Below are 17,460 nucleotides of genomic sequence, written 5' to 3' on the forward strand. Positions count from 1 at the left end.
GAGTCCTCGAACCCAGGTGTCACCCCTTCTTCGCTTTTATCCATGATTTGTTTCACCTGCCAGCACCCCTGCACTTCTTTTGGGGACTGTTCCCCCCTCCCCACATCCGCTGGGCGTGGCACAGTTAATGCCCGACATGCACCCATGTGTTTTATTCTCAAAACCGCCTAAGAAGGGAGACGCTAATGTCATTACCGGCAGATGGATAAGGAAGCCGGGACACTCTAAGAGAAACCAACTTACCCAAGAGATGAGTAGGAGAACTGGAATTTGAATCTGAGCAGCTTCCCAAGGCTGTGAACTTTACCTCTACCCTCTATTCCCCCCTCAGATGGGGGGATTGCAGGGGTCTAACACGTGCCAAGAATCTGCTTGGGGCTTATGCTTCCGGTGCCATGTCAAGCACACTCCTGCCTCAGGGCCTTTGCACTTGCTCCTCTCCTCAGACATCTACGAGTCTCTGTACTCACTCCTTCCAGGTCTCTGCTCAAACGTCACTTTATCTGTGAGGACTCTTCTGAGCACCCTAAATAAAATACATCTCCTCTCCCTCGCTCTGGCACCTCCCCCCGCCCTCCTGCCTTCTTATTCCTTTGGCATTCACCACCATGTGACACGTTACTTATTACATTTACTTGCTCGTTGTCCGTCTTCCCCCAGTAGCAGGTGCGCCCTGAGAGAGCAGACTTTACTCTTTAATCCTCAGCACACTGATTAGTGCCTTGGCCTTCACCCACTTTTTATGACTGGATGGAAGGGGCGACATAGGGTGAAAAGTTAGGTTCCCGTCCTCGGCACGCTCGAGTTCCAGAGGAGACAACTGGCGGTCATGAAGGAAACGCACACGCGTTTATTTCAGGCCACGGTAGCGCTGCAAAGAACAGGGAGGGGCGTGAGGGCCACCAGAGGGATGGAGACATCGCGGTGGACGGAGCAGTCCGGGAGCCCTTGCGAAGGGGAGCCTTGGATGAGTTAGGGAATGTGTGGCCAAGGCCCCGGGTGGGTGCCAGGGCGGAGTCAGTTTAAGGGGTGGTGGTGGGAGATGATTGGGGAGGGGGGTGGTTTGCAGGGACCAGATCCTGCAGGGCCCCGGGGGGCGAGGAGGTTTGGGAGGCCGAGTGGTTCTTTCAGATGCTCTGTGCCTGCAGACCACAAATGACCACAAACCTGGTGCTTTATTTATCTATTTATTAATTTATTTATATTAGATTTTTAAATATTTATTTATTTTGAGAGAGAGAGTGTGTGCAAGGGGGGAAGAGGCAGAGACAGAGAGAGAGACAGAGACAGAGACAGAGACAGAGAATCCCAAGCAGGCTCTGTGCTGTCAGCACCATTGATCCCCCAAACTGTGAGATCACGACCTGAGCCGAAACCAAGAGTTAGACGCTTAACAGACGGAGTCACCCAGGCGTCCCACAAACCTGGGGTTTTACAATAATGGAAATTTACCCTCTCATCGTTCTGGAGGCCAGAAGTCTGAGATCAGTAACATGGGGCAGGAATCAAGGTGTCAGTGGGCCCGCTCCCTCTGGAGACTCTGGGGAGAAGTGATTCTGGCTTCTTCCAGCTTCTGGTGGCTGCCGGCCTTCTTGCGGCCACATCACTCCCATCTCTGCCTCTGTGGTCACGTTGCTGTCTCCTTCTCTGTGTCAAATCTCCCCCTGTCTCTCCCTCATCAGGGCACTTGTGATTGCCTTTAGAGCCCCCCTGGATAATCCAGAATAAACCCCCACCTCAAGATCTTTAACTCCAGAGGCAAAGTCCTTTTTTGCCATGTGAGGTCCAGAGCTTAGGTTCCGGGTTCCAGAGATTAGGACGTGGTTATCTTTTGGTAGGGGGTTATTATTCTGATGACTGGTGATTCAGTGATTTATTCCGTCCTCAGACTAAACTAATGTCCCCTTTGGCTTAGGTTTTTCAAGCTCTTTTTCTGTGGTTATAATGAAAAACGGCCAGACGAATCCACCGCCCCACAGAGTAGGTGCTAGGAGATATTCGCGTGGAAAGCAAAAATGGGGTTCACAGATACTGAACGGACACAGTGCACACAGCACATGTGAAGCCCTTAGTGAATGAACCGAATTAGTTTTCGTACAATGCAGAGAAGTCCACGTTGCCATCCTTGTCCACGTTCTTATCCACGAGGGTCCAAGGGGTGAAGCGACTACTTGATTAGTCACTAAGGGCACACAGGGAGGGAGTGGAGGTTCGGGCTGGGAAGCCAGGCGTGTCGCACTTTCCCCCACATTGGGCTTCTCAGCCCCAGCACTCCCGATGCTTTGGGCCACACAACTCTATGTTGTGGGGGATGCCGTGGGCATTCAGCAGCATTCCTGACCTCTACTCACTAGAGGGTGATAGCCAGTTGTGACACCCCTCAAGTTGTGACAACCCCCGAGTTGTGACAACCAAAAGTGTCTTTACACATTGCCAAATGTACCCTGGTGGTGGGGGGGAACCCTCCTCTTCTTGAGGACCACTGCCCTCCATTATACTATCCTAGTGGTGGTGGTGTTACAGAGGGGTGCTGTTTCAGCTGGGAGTTGAACTCACGTGTTACGCAGAGCAAGGAAGAGGCTGCCTCTATGCCCCTGAGGCTGCCTCTATGCCCCTGGTTATCTATTGGCATTTAGCCTCTGGTTCCTTTAGTGAGAAATTGATGGCTGGGCACCTTGCTGCCAGAATGAAGACTACATTTCCCAGCCTTCCTTGCGGCTAGGTGTGACCATGTGACCACATTCCAGCCAATTGGAGGTGATGTGGGCAAATTTCTAGCTGTGCCTTTGAAGGGGAGGGTAATACGCCCCTTTGCTGCCTTCCTCCGTAGTCTTGCTGCCTGAGATATGGACCTGGTAGCAAAGAGATCGAGGAATCCTGGGTCTCACTACAAGGGAGTCCCCCTATTGCCTGGCCTGCTTGTGCTCAGTTATTACTAGCGAAACCGATTCTCTTCTGGCTTAAGCCACTGTTATTTAAGAGTTTTGTTACAGTTGCTGAGCCTGCATTTAACTATTGCAGCCACCCAAGCAGCCATAGTAGGGAAGGAAAGAAGGCAAGGAAAGAAAGGAAAAGAAAAGAAAAGAAAAGAAAAGAAAAGAAAAGAAAAGAAGGGAAGGAAGGGAAGGAAGGAAAGGAAGGAAGGAAAGGAAGGAAAGGAAGGGAGGAAGGAAGGAAGGAAGGAAGGGAAAAAAGGCAGGAAATGAGGAGAGAAGGGTGTAAATGGAGAGGCCTGAGCAGTCTGGCTCTGTGAGCTTAGAGATGCTTAGGAAAATCTTCCGGAAAGGACTCTGAGTTGGATCTTGAAGGATAAGAAAACGAGGAGAGGGGGTGGAAGGGGGCGGGCACTACCGCAGGAACAAGGGCCTTGAGAAGAGAGCCCGGCAAAGCCTTGAAGGACAAGGAGGGCTTGAGCTGGCTGTCAAGAGAGAGGACAGCACATCAGAAGGGAGCCCAGTCAGTGCCAAGTGGGGTACTTCGCCAGGTGAACGGAAGCCAGGTGTAGGGATCCTGGAGTTCGGCACAAAGCCTGGGGAGCATCTGGAGGTTGGGGTTGGAGGCGATGAAGTGGTTGGGGAGCCTTGACCTCTCTTCGACTCAGAGGACCTACTTTGAGGTCGACCCCCCCCCCCCCCCCAACGCCCCATGCCCCGTGCTGCATGCCCCGTACAGATTACAGTTCTGCTGAGTCTGGGGTCTTGGTGTCTTCTTGCCTTCTCCGGCAGGCAGCCCAGGCCAGCAGGAGCGCAGCCAAGGTCATGGCCTTCAGCCCCAGGACCACAAGTGTGAGCACAGACAGGAGGCCTGGAGGACACAGAGGAGAGCTCAGGAAGGACCCTGGGCGATCCCCCAACAGTCCAGTCCTCAGTGTCCCCACGGGGAGGCCTGGCCCAGCTGCTGTAAACCTCTGGGGCCACATTCTTTCTACACGAAGACCTCCCCTCCCTTTGTCCGGGGCCCAAAGAGGCTTTGCCCAATATCCTACCCCTGTGTTTAGTCATCCTCACAGCATCCCTGACCTCCCATCATAATAGAAAACTGTTCATTTACTGGCTGCTCAGCTCCTCTGCCCCAGACCTTGGGCTAAGCACTTCCTAACTGCCTAATTTAATCCTTAAACGTATGCCGCAAGGCAGGATAATAATGCCATTGGTACCGATGAAAAGGCAGAGTCAGAGTCGGGAAATGATTTGCTCAGGGGCACATACGTTAGAGAAGTGACGGGACCAGGTGGTCTGGCTCCTACAAATGGCAGGAACAGGGCTCAGTGACAGGGAGCATCTGGTGGCGCTACCCCAAGTCTCACCCTCAACCCCACCCTGTTGCCAAGTGACCCTGAGCGTTAACAGGTGGTATGATATGCACAGTTCTGGGCGCTTGGCACGTGTGATCTCATGGGGTCTACGCACCAGCCTCATGGGGTACGCTCTCCGACTCTTATCCCCTCTCCGCCCCTAGTCCCCAGTGCAGGATGACAGAAATTCGGGGAGTGAGGCAAGCTTCCTGCAGTCACACAGGTAGAAAGGGACTCAATCCAGGAGGCCTGGCTACAAAGCCATGATCTTCAGCACTGTTATGTACAGTTTCACAGTGTCTCCTTGCACTGAATCATGGGGAGCTTACTACCTGCCAAGCAAGGCTGACCACTGAACAGTCAGCTGTTCTTCCTTTGGTCGAGCTTTTTTTTTTTTTTTAATTTTTTTAACGTTTATTTATCATTGAGAGACAGAGCACGAGCAGGGGAGGGGCAGAGAGAGGAGGAGACACCGAATCCGAAGCAGGCTCTGGGGTCTGAGCTGTCAGCACAGAGCCCGACGGGGGGCTCGAACTCACAAACCGTGAGATCATGGCCTGAGCCGAAGTCAGACGCTCAACCGACTGAGCCAACCCAGGCGCCCATCTTTGGTTGAGCTTTAACGTGGTTCTCTGAGTTCCTGGTTCTGATGTTGAGATGAAGTTCTGGGGACTTTCTGGGTGGCGCATAGCCCTAGAAGGCAAGGACTGCTCCCTTCCCATGGCCAAGCCTTGCCTGTGGGGACTGGTTACCTTCCCAAGACTAGGTACACTCACCTGAGGGATATGTCCTGCCTATATGTTCATTGGTGAGTTCTTTCTCTTGGGGAGAGGTGATGGGCTTTGCTGTAAGAAAGAGAGACAGTCTCACATTCCCCTTTTCTTTCTGTCTTGCCCCTTCCTGAGCCCCTGTGCTAGGACTTAGGGTCATCGAGAGGAGTGTGTCTGGAATGGGGGCTAGAAGTCAAACCCTGTGACTCTGAGGGACTAGTTAGACCTGTCTGAACATCCCTGGGGTGGGGACAATGTCTGATTCACTGCAGTATCTACAGCACCCAGTAGAGTGCAGAGCAGTAAACAGGCACTCAACAGATACTGTTAAACCATTAATGGTCTATCCAAAGTTTTGAGGAGCCCAGAATGGGGAGAAATGAACTCTGCCCGGGAGAAGCAGAAGGTTTCACAGAGGAGGGGCTATTTGTGCTGGGCCTTGAAGGATGAGTAGGAATTCGCCAGGGAGAAGGAGAAAGCATTCCAGGCAGAGGGAACGGCTTATGTAACAGCTGGAGGCTGAGAAGAGCTGGCCTATTTGGGAATTTCCTTGTGGACCCCCTGCCCCTCTCCCCCAGTGCCTTCTAGACCACCTGTCTCACCTTTTACTCGCAGCCTGGTGCCCTGTCCGGACAGGTATTGTCTGTTGGGTTTCCTGTAAAACTTAACACAGTAGTAGGTGCCTGTGTACTCAGGGGACACGCCTTGCAGGAGGATGCTGAAATCGCTGTTGGAGGCCCGGACGGCTGTCACGTTGGGGTGGGAGAGGCCTTCAAAGTTGTAAATGGCCTCGCGGCTCAGACCAGCCCCCCGAAACCACCTGATGGGTCCCGGGGGACCCTGTCCAAGCACTGTGCAGTTCAGGAACACAGTGTCTCCGGGGGTTGCCAACACCACCTCCTGGGGCTGCAGGATCCAGAGGTTTGGCTCTGGGGCCCCGGCTCCTGAAGCCAAAGAGAGGGTCCTTGTTGCATTTTGTGTCTTCCTCCATTGTCCACTTATTTCCTCCCTGATATCTTCCCTCCCTCCCCACTGCCCTGATTTCCCTACTCAGCTACTCCCTCTGGATCCCCACATTATGCTCAAGTCGGTTCACTCAGTAAAGAAGTTCTCAGGACCTGCTATGTGCTGAGGTTACGACTGGGGGAAATGGAGCTCAGCGAGACATGCAAATGTCCGGCTGGGGAGAAGTTTTCAGTCCGGTGGTGGAGATGGTCCAGAAAATCCCCTTGAGGTTGGAAAGCCAGAGGACTGTAGGGCCAAGAGGGGGCGCCTGTCACAGCGTGGGAGGAATCGGAGAAACCTTCCCGAAATGCTTGCATCAAGTTAAAATGAACCCTTCCCCTCACCTCCAACTGCCACACACAGATATTCTCTCTGTTAACAGTTTGCAGGGCGGGGCTCCTGGGTGGCTCAGCAGGTTAAGCGTCGGACTTCAGCCCAGGTCATGGTCCCGAGGTTTGTGAGTTCAAGCCCCACGTCGGGGGCTGTGCTGACAGCTCAGAGCCTGGAGCCTGCTTAGGATTCTGTGTCCCTCTCTCTCTCTCTCTGCCCCATCCCTGCTCGTTTTCTCTTTCTCTCTCTCGAAAATAAATAATACATTGAAAAAAAAAAAAAAAGAACACACTCCTATTGAATGACAGACCCAGGATGTGAGTGCCCAGGTCGCCACTGCTGGGCTTACAGATAGCATGACTGATTACGTGGGGAGTGTGGTAGATTAAATTATCAGCCCTAGTTCTGGACTCCCCTAGGGTGGTGCATCCCTACTCTTGCCTCGTGGTGGGTGGGTACGCATCCCGGTCTCTTGACTTTGCGTTGAGCCGCATGACTTGCTTTAGCCAATGGGCTGTTAGCAGATGTTACGTGATTAGAAACTTGAAAAGCGCTTGGGGGCACTGGGGCTTGTCCTCTTTGCTTCTACCATCTCCACGACCCAGCTGTACTCTTCGCAGCTGCAAGAAGACGCGGCCCTGGAACAAGACACGTGGAGCAGAACCACTCCAGATGCCCGTGCATGTGTGGGTGAGACACCCTCGCGTTGTGCGCCAACTGGGATTTTCTGTGGACGGTATGGGTGTGGATGGATGAAGGCAGCTGACGCAGGGAGACCGGTCCGAGCTGAGCGCCTAAGACCCACAGAGCCTGATACTCACCCTTCACAAACACTGAGGTGCCCTCCTGCAGCTTCTTTTCTGGGTTCTCACTCAAGTCATCAAGCCCCACACAGTGGTAGGTTCCAGCATGCTTGCTGGTGACATTGTGGATATAGATGGAAAAGTCACAATGAAGGGGCTCCAGGGTCCGCTGGATCACCGGCGTCACCCCCGGGAAGAAGCCGTGTTTGAAGTTATAAATCTCCTGCTGGTCCCGATCGCTCACCTTGACCCATTTAATCCTGTCGTCAGTGCAGGAACCTGCCACGGTACACCGCAGCAGCAGCGTGTTTCCTTCCGCCACCAGCAGGGGGCCCTCGGGCTGCAACACCTGCCGCTCACTCCCATCGCTCTGCCCAGAGGCTCCTGCAACAGAGGAAGACTGGCTTTGTGCTGAGCTGGAAGGACCTGGAGCCCTCAGAGGTGAGCTTACCACAACCTAGTCATTAGCTGGCCAGCAACAATTGCTCAGGACGCCGGACGGATGTTGTTGGGGAGGGAAGCGTGAGAGATGAGGAGGTTGTCTGGAAAGGGAGAGCAGAACTTACAAATAATGGAGAACTTGCAAATAATAGGTGACCGCATTCTTCCCGTCTTCACAGAAGTGCTGAGAGCCCCGATGACCAGGTAAGTTTCCCCGGATCACAGTTTATGGGCTGACTGGTGTCTTCCTGGCTACATTCATATGTCAGAGTCCTAACCCCCAGTACCTCTGAATGTGGCTGCATCCGGAGACAAGGTCTCTAAAGAGGCAATTAAGTGAACATGAGGGGCGCCTGGGTGGCCCAGGCTCAGTTGGTTGGGCATCAGACTTCGGCTCAGGTCACCACCTCGCAGCTTGTGAGTTCGAGCCCCGCGTCGGGCTCTGTGCTGACAGCTCAGAGCCTGGAGCCTGCTTCGGATTCTGTGTCTCCTTCTCTCACTACCCCTCTCCCACTCTCTCTCTCTCTTTCAAAAGTAAATAAATATTAAAAAAATTTTTTTTAATTTTTTAAAAAGTTAACATGCGGTCATGAGGGTGGACCCTAATTCAATATGACTGGCATCCTTATAAGAAGAAATTAAAGGCACGGAGAGAAGACAGCCAAGGAGAAAGGTCTCAGGAGACGTCATCAACCTGGCTGACACCTTTGCCTAGGCTTCTAGCCTCCAGAAGCGTGAGATAATGCTTTTCTGTTGTTTAAACTACCAGTCTGTGGCACTTTGTCATGGCCCCCGAAACTAATATGCCATCCAATACGAATGTGACAACCTGTTTCTGGAGCCCCCGCTCTCAGCCCTCAAATGTATCGCACAAAGTAAACATCATCTGGCATCCTGTGAATTCTTTTTTTTTTTTTTTAATGTCTTATATTTTAGAGAGAGAGAGAGGTGGGGGGAGAGAGCAGGGGAAGGGCAGATAAATGGAGACAGAATCCGAAGCAGGCTCCAGGTTCCCAGCTGTCAGCACAGAGCCCGATGTGGGCCTCGAACTCACGAGCAGTGACATCATGACCTGAGCTGAAGTCAGACGCTTAACGGACTGAGCCACCCAGGCACCCCCTGAATTCTTTTTGACTTTTAGTTATTTTTTAAAGTAATCTCTATACCCAATGTGGGGCTCAAACTTACAACCCTGAGACCAAGAGTCACATGCTTTACGGACTGAGCCAGCCAGGTGCCCCCCTGCGAATTCTTTTTTTAAAAAACTACTTTATTGAGATATTATTTACACACAGTAAATACCAGCAATTTTATGTCCTATATGCAGTTCTATCGCTTTGAAAACATTTTTAAACTTCAAGTGGAGTTGGTATATAATATTATATTAGTTTCAGGTGTCTCTTGTGAATTCTTTACCAGGCTGCAATGCTTGTTGGTGCTTTGGGAAGTGGATCTATTTCGGGGGTCTAGCTGCTGAGTTTGGCCTCGGAGTGGGCACGGAGAGAGAGGGCCGAGACCTCCCATGCAAGTTCTTTTGCACCTGGGTTATGAACAGGTGCTCCCCTGAAGAACTCCCTGAGGTAGGTGTTATTATCATCTCCATTTTTGAGAAATCTGATGGTCAGAGAGGGGAAGAAACAGTCAGTGTCATGGCCAGGATTTGGACTCAGATCAGGTGACTTGAGGTTCTGCTCCAGACGGGTCATCAGTTTTGTGTCCCAAGTTTCCCTGGGTGTGTGTGACCGTCAGGCCTGGTGAATGACTCAGTCTTGCTCCAAGATGTAAGTTTGCAGGATAGCATGGTGTTTCTCAGTGGTCAGTGAGGCGAGGGAGTAGGGAGGTGAGGCAGACGTTTCCTTCTAAGAGGATCTGGGGAGGGGGTGTGGAATTCTAAATTCCTTTCCTGTGTGTCCTCAGCTAGGCATGTGCTAATAATAGCCTCTATAAGAACTCCTTCACAGTTGATCACCAAGGGATACCTCATGTTCAATCCTAGGGATTGCTTTTACCCTCGGTGTCCTTAGCTCCAAAATGTTGAGCAACACCCACCTTCAAACACCATGAGGGGAGGCAGTCAGATCTGTTCTCTCTAATCCTTTCTGGTGGTTCGTTCCCTGGCCTCTCAGGTGGTTTCCTCTCGCGCAGGCACTGAACGGTGCCCATCCGCTCAGCACAGGGCTGAAATATTGCCTTTCCCCACCCGCCAAACCGGAAAACCTCATGTTTGACAGAGCAATGGGTAGAACAGACAGGAGAGAGGACGGTACTCAGAGAGAAGTGTTGTGGTCCCACCTAGCGATTCCGAAAAGCCAGGCCCGGAAATGATAAAAACAAGTAACATTCAAGTAACTTTGACACATGTCTGAGTAAAGTTCTGACAGCAACACAACAAAGGCTGGGAGGAGGGAAACCCTAGTATACTTTGTAAGTCTCTTATACGGTCTGGGAAATGGTATGCTGTCACTGAAAGGTGGATGGTGCAAATTGCACACTTAAGAAAGGGGGAAGGTCCAGTGGACTCTTCAATATTCACAGGAAACTATAGAGCTTGTAAACTGATACCCATTTCTTTCTCAAAATAAAAATATACTCCCAGTGGGATCCTAGGAACACAGGGAAATTCTATTATTCTTATGAACCAATGAGGATCAAATAGAAGAGAGAAAGTATTGGGGTGGGAGAGCCCATGGCCCCCCTTTTTTTCATCTTGGAAAATTTGAAACTTCTAAACCTTAAAGCAACCACTAAATGACAAAATAAAGAGTAATAGCTAATAAGCCAATAAAGGAGATAAGATAGCGTTATAAAAATATTCAACAACTGAAACGAGACAGAAAAAGAGAAAAAAGGGAACAAAGAACCGACAGGACAAATAGGAAGGTGATAAGACCTACACCTAATCCTCTAAAAAGTCACCTTGAAGGTAAAAGGTCTAAATACCCGATGTAAAAATTAGAGATTGTCGGCTTGGATAAAAAGTAAGATCTTGTAGGCTATCTGTTGCCTACAAGAAATGCACTTTAAATATTAAAGCTGTGCATATGTTAAAAGGAAAAATGATAGAAAAAGGTAGAGCATATAACACTAATCAAACGGAAGCTGGAGTGGCTATGTTAATATCAGATAAAGTAGATTTCAGAGCAAAGAATATGTCCAGGAATAAAGAATGCCACTTCATAATGGTAAAGGAGCAAATTAATCAAGAAGATAGGGGCACCTAGGTGGATCAGTTGGTTAAGCATCCAATCTCGGCTCAAGTCATGGTTCAGTTTGATTCATGGGATTGGGCCCTGGACTGGGCTCTGCTCTGACAGTAGGGGTGGAGGGGGGCTGCCTGCTCGGGGTCCTCTGTCTCCCTCTCTCTCTGTCCCTCCCCTGCTCGTGTGTGCTCGCTCTCTCTCTCTCTCTCTCTCAAAATGAATAAGCTTCATGGGGCGCCTGGGTGGCGCAGTCGGTTAAGCGTCCGACTTCAGCCAGGTCACGATCTCACGGTCCGTGAGTTCGAGCCCCGCGTCAGGCTCTGGGCTGATGGCTCAGAGCCTGGAGCCTGTTTCCGATTCTGTGTCTCCCTCTCTCTCTGTCCCTCCCCCGTTCATGCTCTGTCTCTCTCTGTCCCACAAACAAATAAAAAAAACGTTGAAAAAAAAATTAAAAAAAAAAATGAATAAGCTTCAAAAAAATCAAGACATACAAAACCCAAATATGTGCACCAGATAACAGAACTTAAAAGTGTATGAAGCAAAACCCAATAGAATGGCAAGGAGAAACAGACAAATCCACAGTTATGCTCTGAGATTTCAATATCCTCCTTTTCATGATTAATAGAACACGTAGGCAGAAAATCAAAAAGAATACAGCACTAACAACTAACAGCCTAATTGATATTTATAGAACACTCTGCCCCCCAAATAGGAGGATATATAGTTCTTTTCCAGTGCACGGAGAACTGTTACCAAGAGAGAGCATATTCTGAGTCATAAAATAGTCTCAACAAGTTTAAAAGAATTCAAGCATCTTCTTTGACAGAATGGAATTAAATTAGAATCAATAACAGACAGAGGCCTAGGAAACTCCCAGATATTCACAAGCCGAATAACACACTTTGCGATAACACACGAGTTAAAAGACAAAACAAAAGGGAAATTAGAAAGCAATTTGATCTGAATGAAAATAAAAACACAATATTAAAATCTGTAGGATTCTGCTAAAGCAGAGGGGAATATTTATTGAATTAGATTAGGAAAGAAGGAAGGACATAAATGAATGACCTTAGTTTCTACCTTAAGAAACAAGGGGAAAAAAAGAGCAAATTAAGCCCAAAGGAAGTAGGAGAGAGGAAACCACAAAGACCTGAGTGAAATCAATAAAGTAAAAAACAAAAACCAGGAGAGAAAAATCAGTATGAGTGAAATCTTTGAGAAGATCATTATAATTGATAAACCTGTAGCCATATGGAAGAGTAAGAGAGAAAGAGAGAGAGACTCAAATTACTAAAATCAAAAACTAGGGAGGTGACACAAGTACAGAGTTTACAGATATTAAAGGACAATAAGGGGATGCTATGGAAAGGTCATGGCTGCATGTATTTGACAAAGGGACAAATTCCTTAAAAACCACCAACTACCAAGACTACCTCAAGAGGAAATAAATTACCTAAATAGCCCTACTATCTATTGCAAACGTTTGATTTGTATTAAAGACTTTCCCGCAAAGAAAACTCCAAGCCCAGATGGTTTTGTTAGTGAATTGTGCCACACATGTAGATACAACACCAAAATCATGATCCATAAGAGAACAAATTAATAAATTAGACTTTATGAAAACTAAGAACTCTTGCTGTTCAAAAGGCACTTGCGAAAGAATGAAAAAGCCACAGAGTAGGAGGAAATCTTTGTGAAGTATCTATCTGGTAAAAAGTTTGCAACCAGAATATATAAAGAGCTCTCAAAACTCAATAATAAGAAAACCAATCGAAAAATGGGAGTTGAACAGACACTTTACCAGACAGGATACAGGATGCACGTGAAAAATGTTTAGCACCATTACACATTAGGGACGTGAACATTAAAACCACAATGACATGTTCCTACGCACCTGTGAGAATGACTAAAATGAGACAGGTTGATCATACCAAGTGTTGGCGAGGATGTAAAGGGCAATGTCATCTTCGTACACTGGTGATGAAAATGCAAAATGGTACAACCTCCTTGGAAAACAGTATGGCAGTGTCTTAAAAGTTAAACACACACCTATCATATGATACGGTCATATTATTCTCAAGTATTTTCCCAAGAGCAACGAAAGCGTAAGTCCACACAAAGACTTGCACACGAACGTCTATAGATGCTCTATCTGTGACAGCCGCAAATTGCAAAGCAGAAAATGTCTGCCAACAAGTGAATGGAGAAACAAACTGTACTTTATCCACACAGGGGACAGAAATAAAAAGACATATGTGAGCTATTGATATGTGCAACCACATGAATGAAGCTCAAAATAATTATGCTGAGGAAAAGAAGCCGGAATAAAAGGGGTACCTACTGCATGATCTTGTATAAAGTTTCAGAAAATGCAAATGAATCTATAGCGATGGAAAGCGGATAAGGCGTTGCCACGGGAGGAGGAGGAATGGAAAGGATGAATCACAAGAAAACTTTTCAAAGTGTTGGATATGTTCATTATATTGATTTTGGTGATGAATTCACAAGAGTGAAGCATATCCAATGCCCCCAAAACTTACCGAAGTGTACATGTTAGATATGTACAATTTGTTGTACGTCCATCAAACCTCAATGAATGAAAGCCCTGTGCCCCTCACCCCTTCCCCCTCTCTGGAAAATGTCCTGGGTACCTTGTCTGCGGAGCTGGGCACCCCTTGGCCACAGCTCTGGGATCCCTTCCCCCCTGTCTTCCACCTGTAGGCCCTACCTTTCACGATCCCTGATGGTGGGTTCTCCTTTGGAGGCCTGGTACAAAACCCCCATTTTTCAAAACCTATTTGATCCTGAGTAGTTTAGACATATGACCTCCTAGCCTAGTGCCTAACACGTAGTGGGCACTCAGAATTATTTGTGGAGTGAGCAACTAGGAGCTAGAGTTCACATTTTACGATCAGGGAAACCAGCTCAGAGAAGGGAAGTGGTGCCCCAAATCACAGCTGGGGAGCAAAGGAGCAGCCGAGTCTGGTCTCAGATCTGGTTCCCACCAGGGCCTCTCCAGGAGTGACCATCTTGGAGGACCCAAGCAGGGGCTGGGTCTTAGCAGGGGCTGGGCAGGGGTCCAGATGGACAGGAGGTGAAAGCCGAGTCTCTTGCCTGCTGGGTCAGAGGGTTCTGGGCTCAGAGGCTAAGCTGGACCCAGGAGCCCCAAGACTCAGGAGTTAAATCGGCCTGATCCTGACTTACAATAGACATGGGTAAGAAAATCTTTATGTAAATCTTTACACCGTGCTAGGTACCAACAGGTGTTGTCTTGTCGAATCTTCCAAACAAAAGTCATGAGGTGGGTCCCCACGATTAGCCCCATTTTACCGAGGGGGAAATGGAAGCTCAGAGAGAAGTCAGTGGTGAGGTTTGAGCCCAGTTTTCTCAGGCTGAGCCGGCGCCGGCTCGTGGGTGGTTGATTTGTATGGTCACACAGGGCCCTGTGCTTAGAAGGGCCCCGTGCTTGCGATAATGGTCTGCTGTTGCTGTCTTAAAGTTCTTATCACTTTCTGAAACCGTGTTTACGTTTTGCACGACATAGGCCCCACAGATTATGCCCCTGATCCTGGGCTGTGAGCCTCACCATTTTTTGTATTTAATACGCACAGCACCCCGTTAGCAGCCCTGTTCCCTCAAGAGGAGAGTGAAGTGGCCTGTGACACGAGCACGCGGGTATCTGAGCAGAGCCCAGCTTGCAAGATCCCAGAGCCTGGGGGCTTAACTTCACTGTGCTGCCTCCCGAAAAAGTTCTGCTTCTTGGGACACTGGGATCAAGAAAGTTCTCGGCTACCCGCTCCCATTCCCTCTTGGTGGGCTTGAGCCCCTCCAGGCCTGCCAGAGCACCTGGGGCTCCTCTCTGGGACCAGCCAGGGGTGGGTCCTATCATGTCTGGGGTCCCACTCACCCAAGAGGACAAGGGACAGCATCAGCAGCCAGGAGCAAGGAGGCGAGTAGGCCGGCTGGGTCGGGGTGGTCATCGCGAGGGGCGCATGTGCCTCCTGTGGCTCCCAAGACTGGCTGTCGTTCTGCAATCCGGTGGGTGTCTGAGCCTGAAACGGGGTGTTCCTTGGGGCCAAGGCTACTTGGGGAAGTGTTTTCATATGGCAAGACGAGGCTGCTGGTGCAAGAGGAAGGAGCTGTTTGGAGGGGTTTCCGGGTTCCGTGTCTGGGCAGCGAGTGTTCCTGTAATCACTCTGTCAAAACCTTCATGACCCCTTTTGCCACAGGCCCTGTCCTGGGCACCCTGGCAGGAAGATGAGCATGCCTAGTGTGTCCCGAGTCAGCCAGACGTGGGGTCAAGTCCTGGGTCTGCCTCTTCCTGGCTGCCCTTCCTGGCTGCGTGACGCACACCTGCCACCTCGGAGCCTTTGTTTCTTCATCTGCAAAATGGGGACGGTAGCAGTGCCCTCCTCAGAAAGGTATTGCAGGGATTACAAGATACGTGGGCGAAGGCTCAGCACAATGTAAATGCTGAACGTACCAACCATCATTGTTCACGATGTGCAGGAAACAGAGGAGGTGGCGTTCGCTTAGGAAGAAGGATTTGTTATAAAGCAAGCCCCATGGAGGCCTCCTTTTGGCAGTGAGGGGTGGGCACAGATCCCGTTCCTAAACGCATAACTGGGGGCAACTCTTGAAACCTCCATTTCCTGGGGTCCAACGGTAACACACCTGGATCATATAAAAATTTGCTTTTGTGGCATCATAATTTTCTGTAACTTCTTCAGGAGTCCCTATCATATGATCTGTAAAACAGTAATAGGAATAGGGTCGCGGGGCACCTGGGTGGCCCGCTTGGTTGAGCGTCTGACTCTTGATTTCAGCTCAGGTCATGGTCTCACAGTTCGTGAGTTCGAGCCCCGCATTGGGCTCCACACTGAAAGTGCGGGGCCTGCTTGGGACTCTCCTTCTCCCCCACCGCCCCCCCGTCCCTCCCCTGCTCACACTCTCTCTCTTTGTCTCAAAATAAATAAATGAACTGAAAAAAACCTATGAGGTGAAGTGAATATTGTACATGTTGCCATCGTACTCTTTTAGGTTAACTCAGTTTTGTTTTGTTTTTTCTAGAAAAAAAAATAGCTCAAGCTTTCTACCCTTCCCTCCCTCCTGAGTGGTCCTGGGTGCAGAGGAGGCTGAAGTTTCTTTCTGGGCAGGATGGTGGGCCTTGGGTCTGAGTCTTGTCTCGGGGCCTGGTATCTGCCATGGGGAGGTTGGTCTGGCCTAGTCCCTGAGCACTTTGCTCTGGGTCTGCTGAGGTGTGGCTGGTCCTGTCTTCTCAATCCCATTGCTTCTTCCACTTGTTCTCCTGTTGAGGGGACCCATATATTGGAGTCTCTTTGAACTGACCACAGGCCTAGAAAATTCCACCAGACCCTCAGCGCCTCCATATCATCCTCCCAGCAGAGCTTCTAAATCACCTTCTCATCTGCCTGGGCTCCTTTGCAGCTATTCCTTTCCTTCTCAAGAGTTTCTCAGAATTCATTTTATTTGTGTGACTAGGTAAGGTGCTGTAACAGTTAGCTATTGCTGCATAACAAACCACCCCCCCCAAAATGCAGTGGCTTAAAACAATACCCATTTATTTGATTTGTGATTCTGTGGATTGACAATTTTATCTGGGCTCAGCTCCATGGTTCTTCTCATCTCAGCTGATTTTGACTCAGCATTTGAGGTCAGCAGCAGGCTGGCTAGGAACTCTTTTCTGCTGGCATTGGCTGACTGTCGCCTGGACCACCTCAGCTGTCCTCCATGTGGTCTCTCATTCTCCAGGAGGCTAGTCTGGCTTGTTCACACGAGAGGGGTGGCGTTGAGAGGCCGCAGGAGTTGCAAGGTGTAATGTCGCTTCTGTGGTCCGGCTTTTGGCCAGAGCAAGTCATAGACTGGACCAGATTCAAGGGATGGAAAATAGACTCCACCTCTTGATAGGAGGAGCTGTAAAGTTATATTGCCGAGGGTGTGGATGTGGGGAGGGGGTGAAGAATTGTGGACCTACTGGTAATTTATCTACCACGGCATCCACAGGGTGCAGAATTCACAGGATTCAAAGTCTCCTCTGTAGGGCTCCCAGATACCACTTTCCTGAGGGTTGACCATAGTCACCACTTTTGGACACATTCAATTCTGGCACTGTTGCCTATCTGCTTCTCGGAAGCCAGGTTGGAGACGGCCCCTGTGGCCCCCTGGACACCGTGGGAGCCGGGCCATGGTCCTTTCTGCTCTAGGAATCTCTAAACATACCTGGGGGTTCTATATTCCCTTCCCGCCCCAGCCCAGAGTTCTGACCCCAGGGACTGGCGGTGCCGGGCCCCTAGCACCTCAACTCCTGCCCTTTTCCCTCTTTCTCTTGTCACCCTGCACTGAAGTCATGAGGGGAGGCAGTCCCCTGTTTTCTTCTGTAGGGACTTTCCTAACTTCGGCCCTCTTCTGAACTCGTGATCTTCTTTGTTCTAGCTGGATTCACTCCCGCCCCTTCCCTGAGACAACAAGTCTCAAGGTCCAGTTTTGATAAGGGACAGAGCTGCTTGGAAGGGATGAGACTATAGGGACAGAGAAAAATGCACAAGCAAGTTCTTCAATAATATTAGTCCTGTCCAACTCGCCAACTGCGAGGTCAT

The 17,460-nt window shown here is 49.6% G+C and overlaps 1 protein-coding gene across 1 annotated transcript; it reads right to left on the minus strand.

The window, feature by feature from the left end:
* Positions 1–3,632: 3,632 nt before the first annotated feature.
* SIRPB2 (signal regulatory protein beta 2) lies at positions 3,633–15,107 on the minus strand. Its single transcript, XM_042931401.1, has 5 exons — positions 14,751–15,107; positions 7,221–7,586; positions 5,667–6,008; positions 5,071–5,139; positions 3,633–3,804 (listed from the first exon to the last, which is right to left on the minus strand). Exons 1-5 carry the CDS (start codon positions 14,944–14,946, stop codon positions 3,674–3,676), a joined length of 1,104 nt encoding a protein of 367 aa, XP_042787335.1. The 5' UTR covers positions 14,947–15,107; the 3' UTR covers positions 3,633–3,673.
* Between the last annotated feature and the right edge of the window lie 2,353 nt (positions 15,108–17,460).

Source organism: Panthera leo, chromosome A3 (assembly GCF_018350215.1).
Source record: "Panthera leo isolate Ple1 chromosome A3, P.leo_Ple1_pat1.1, whole genome shotgun sequence".
NCBI classification, from domain to species: Eukaryota; Metazoa; Chordata; class Mammalia; order Carnivora; family Felidae; genus Panthera; species Panthera leo.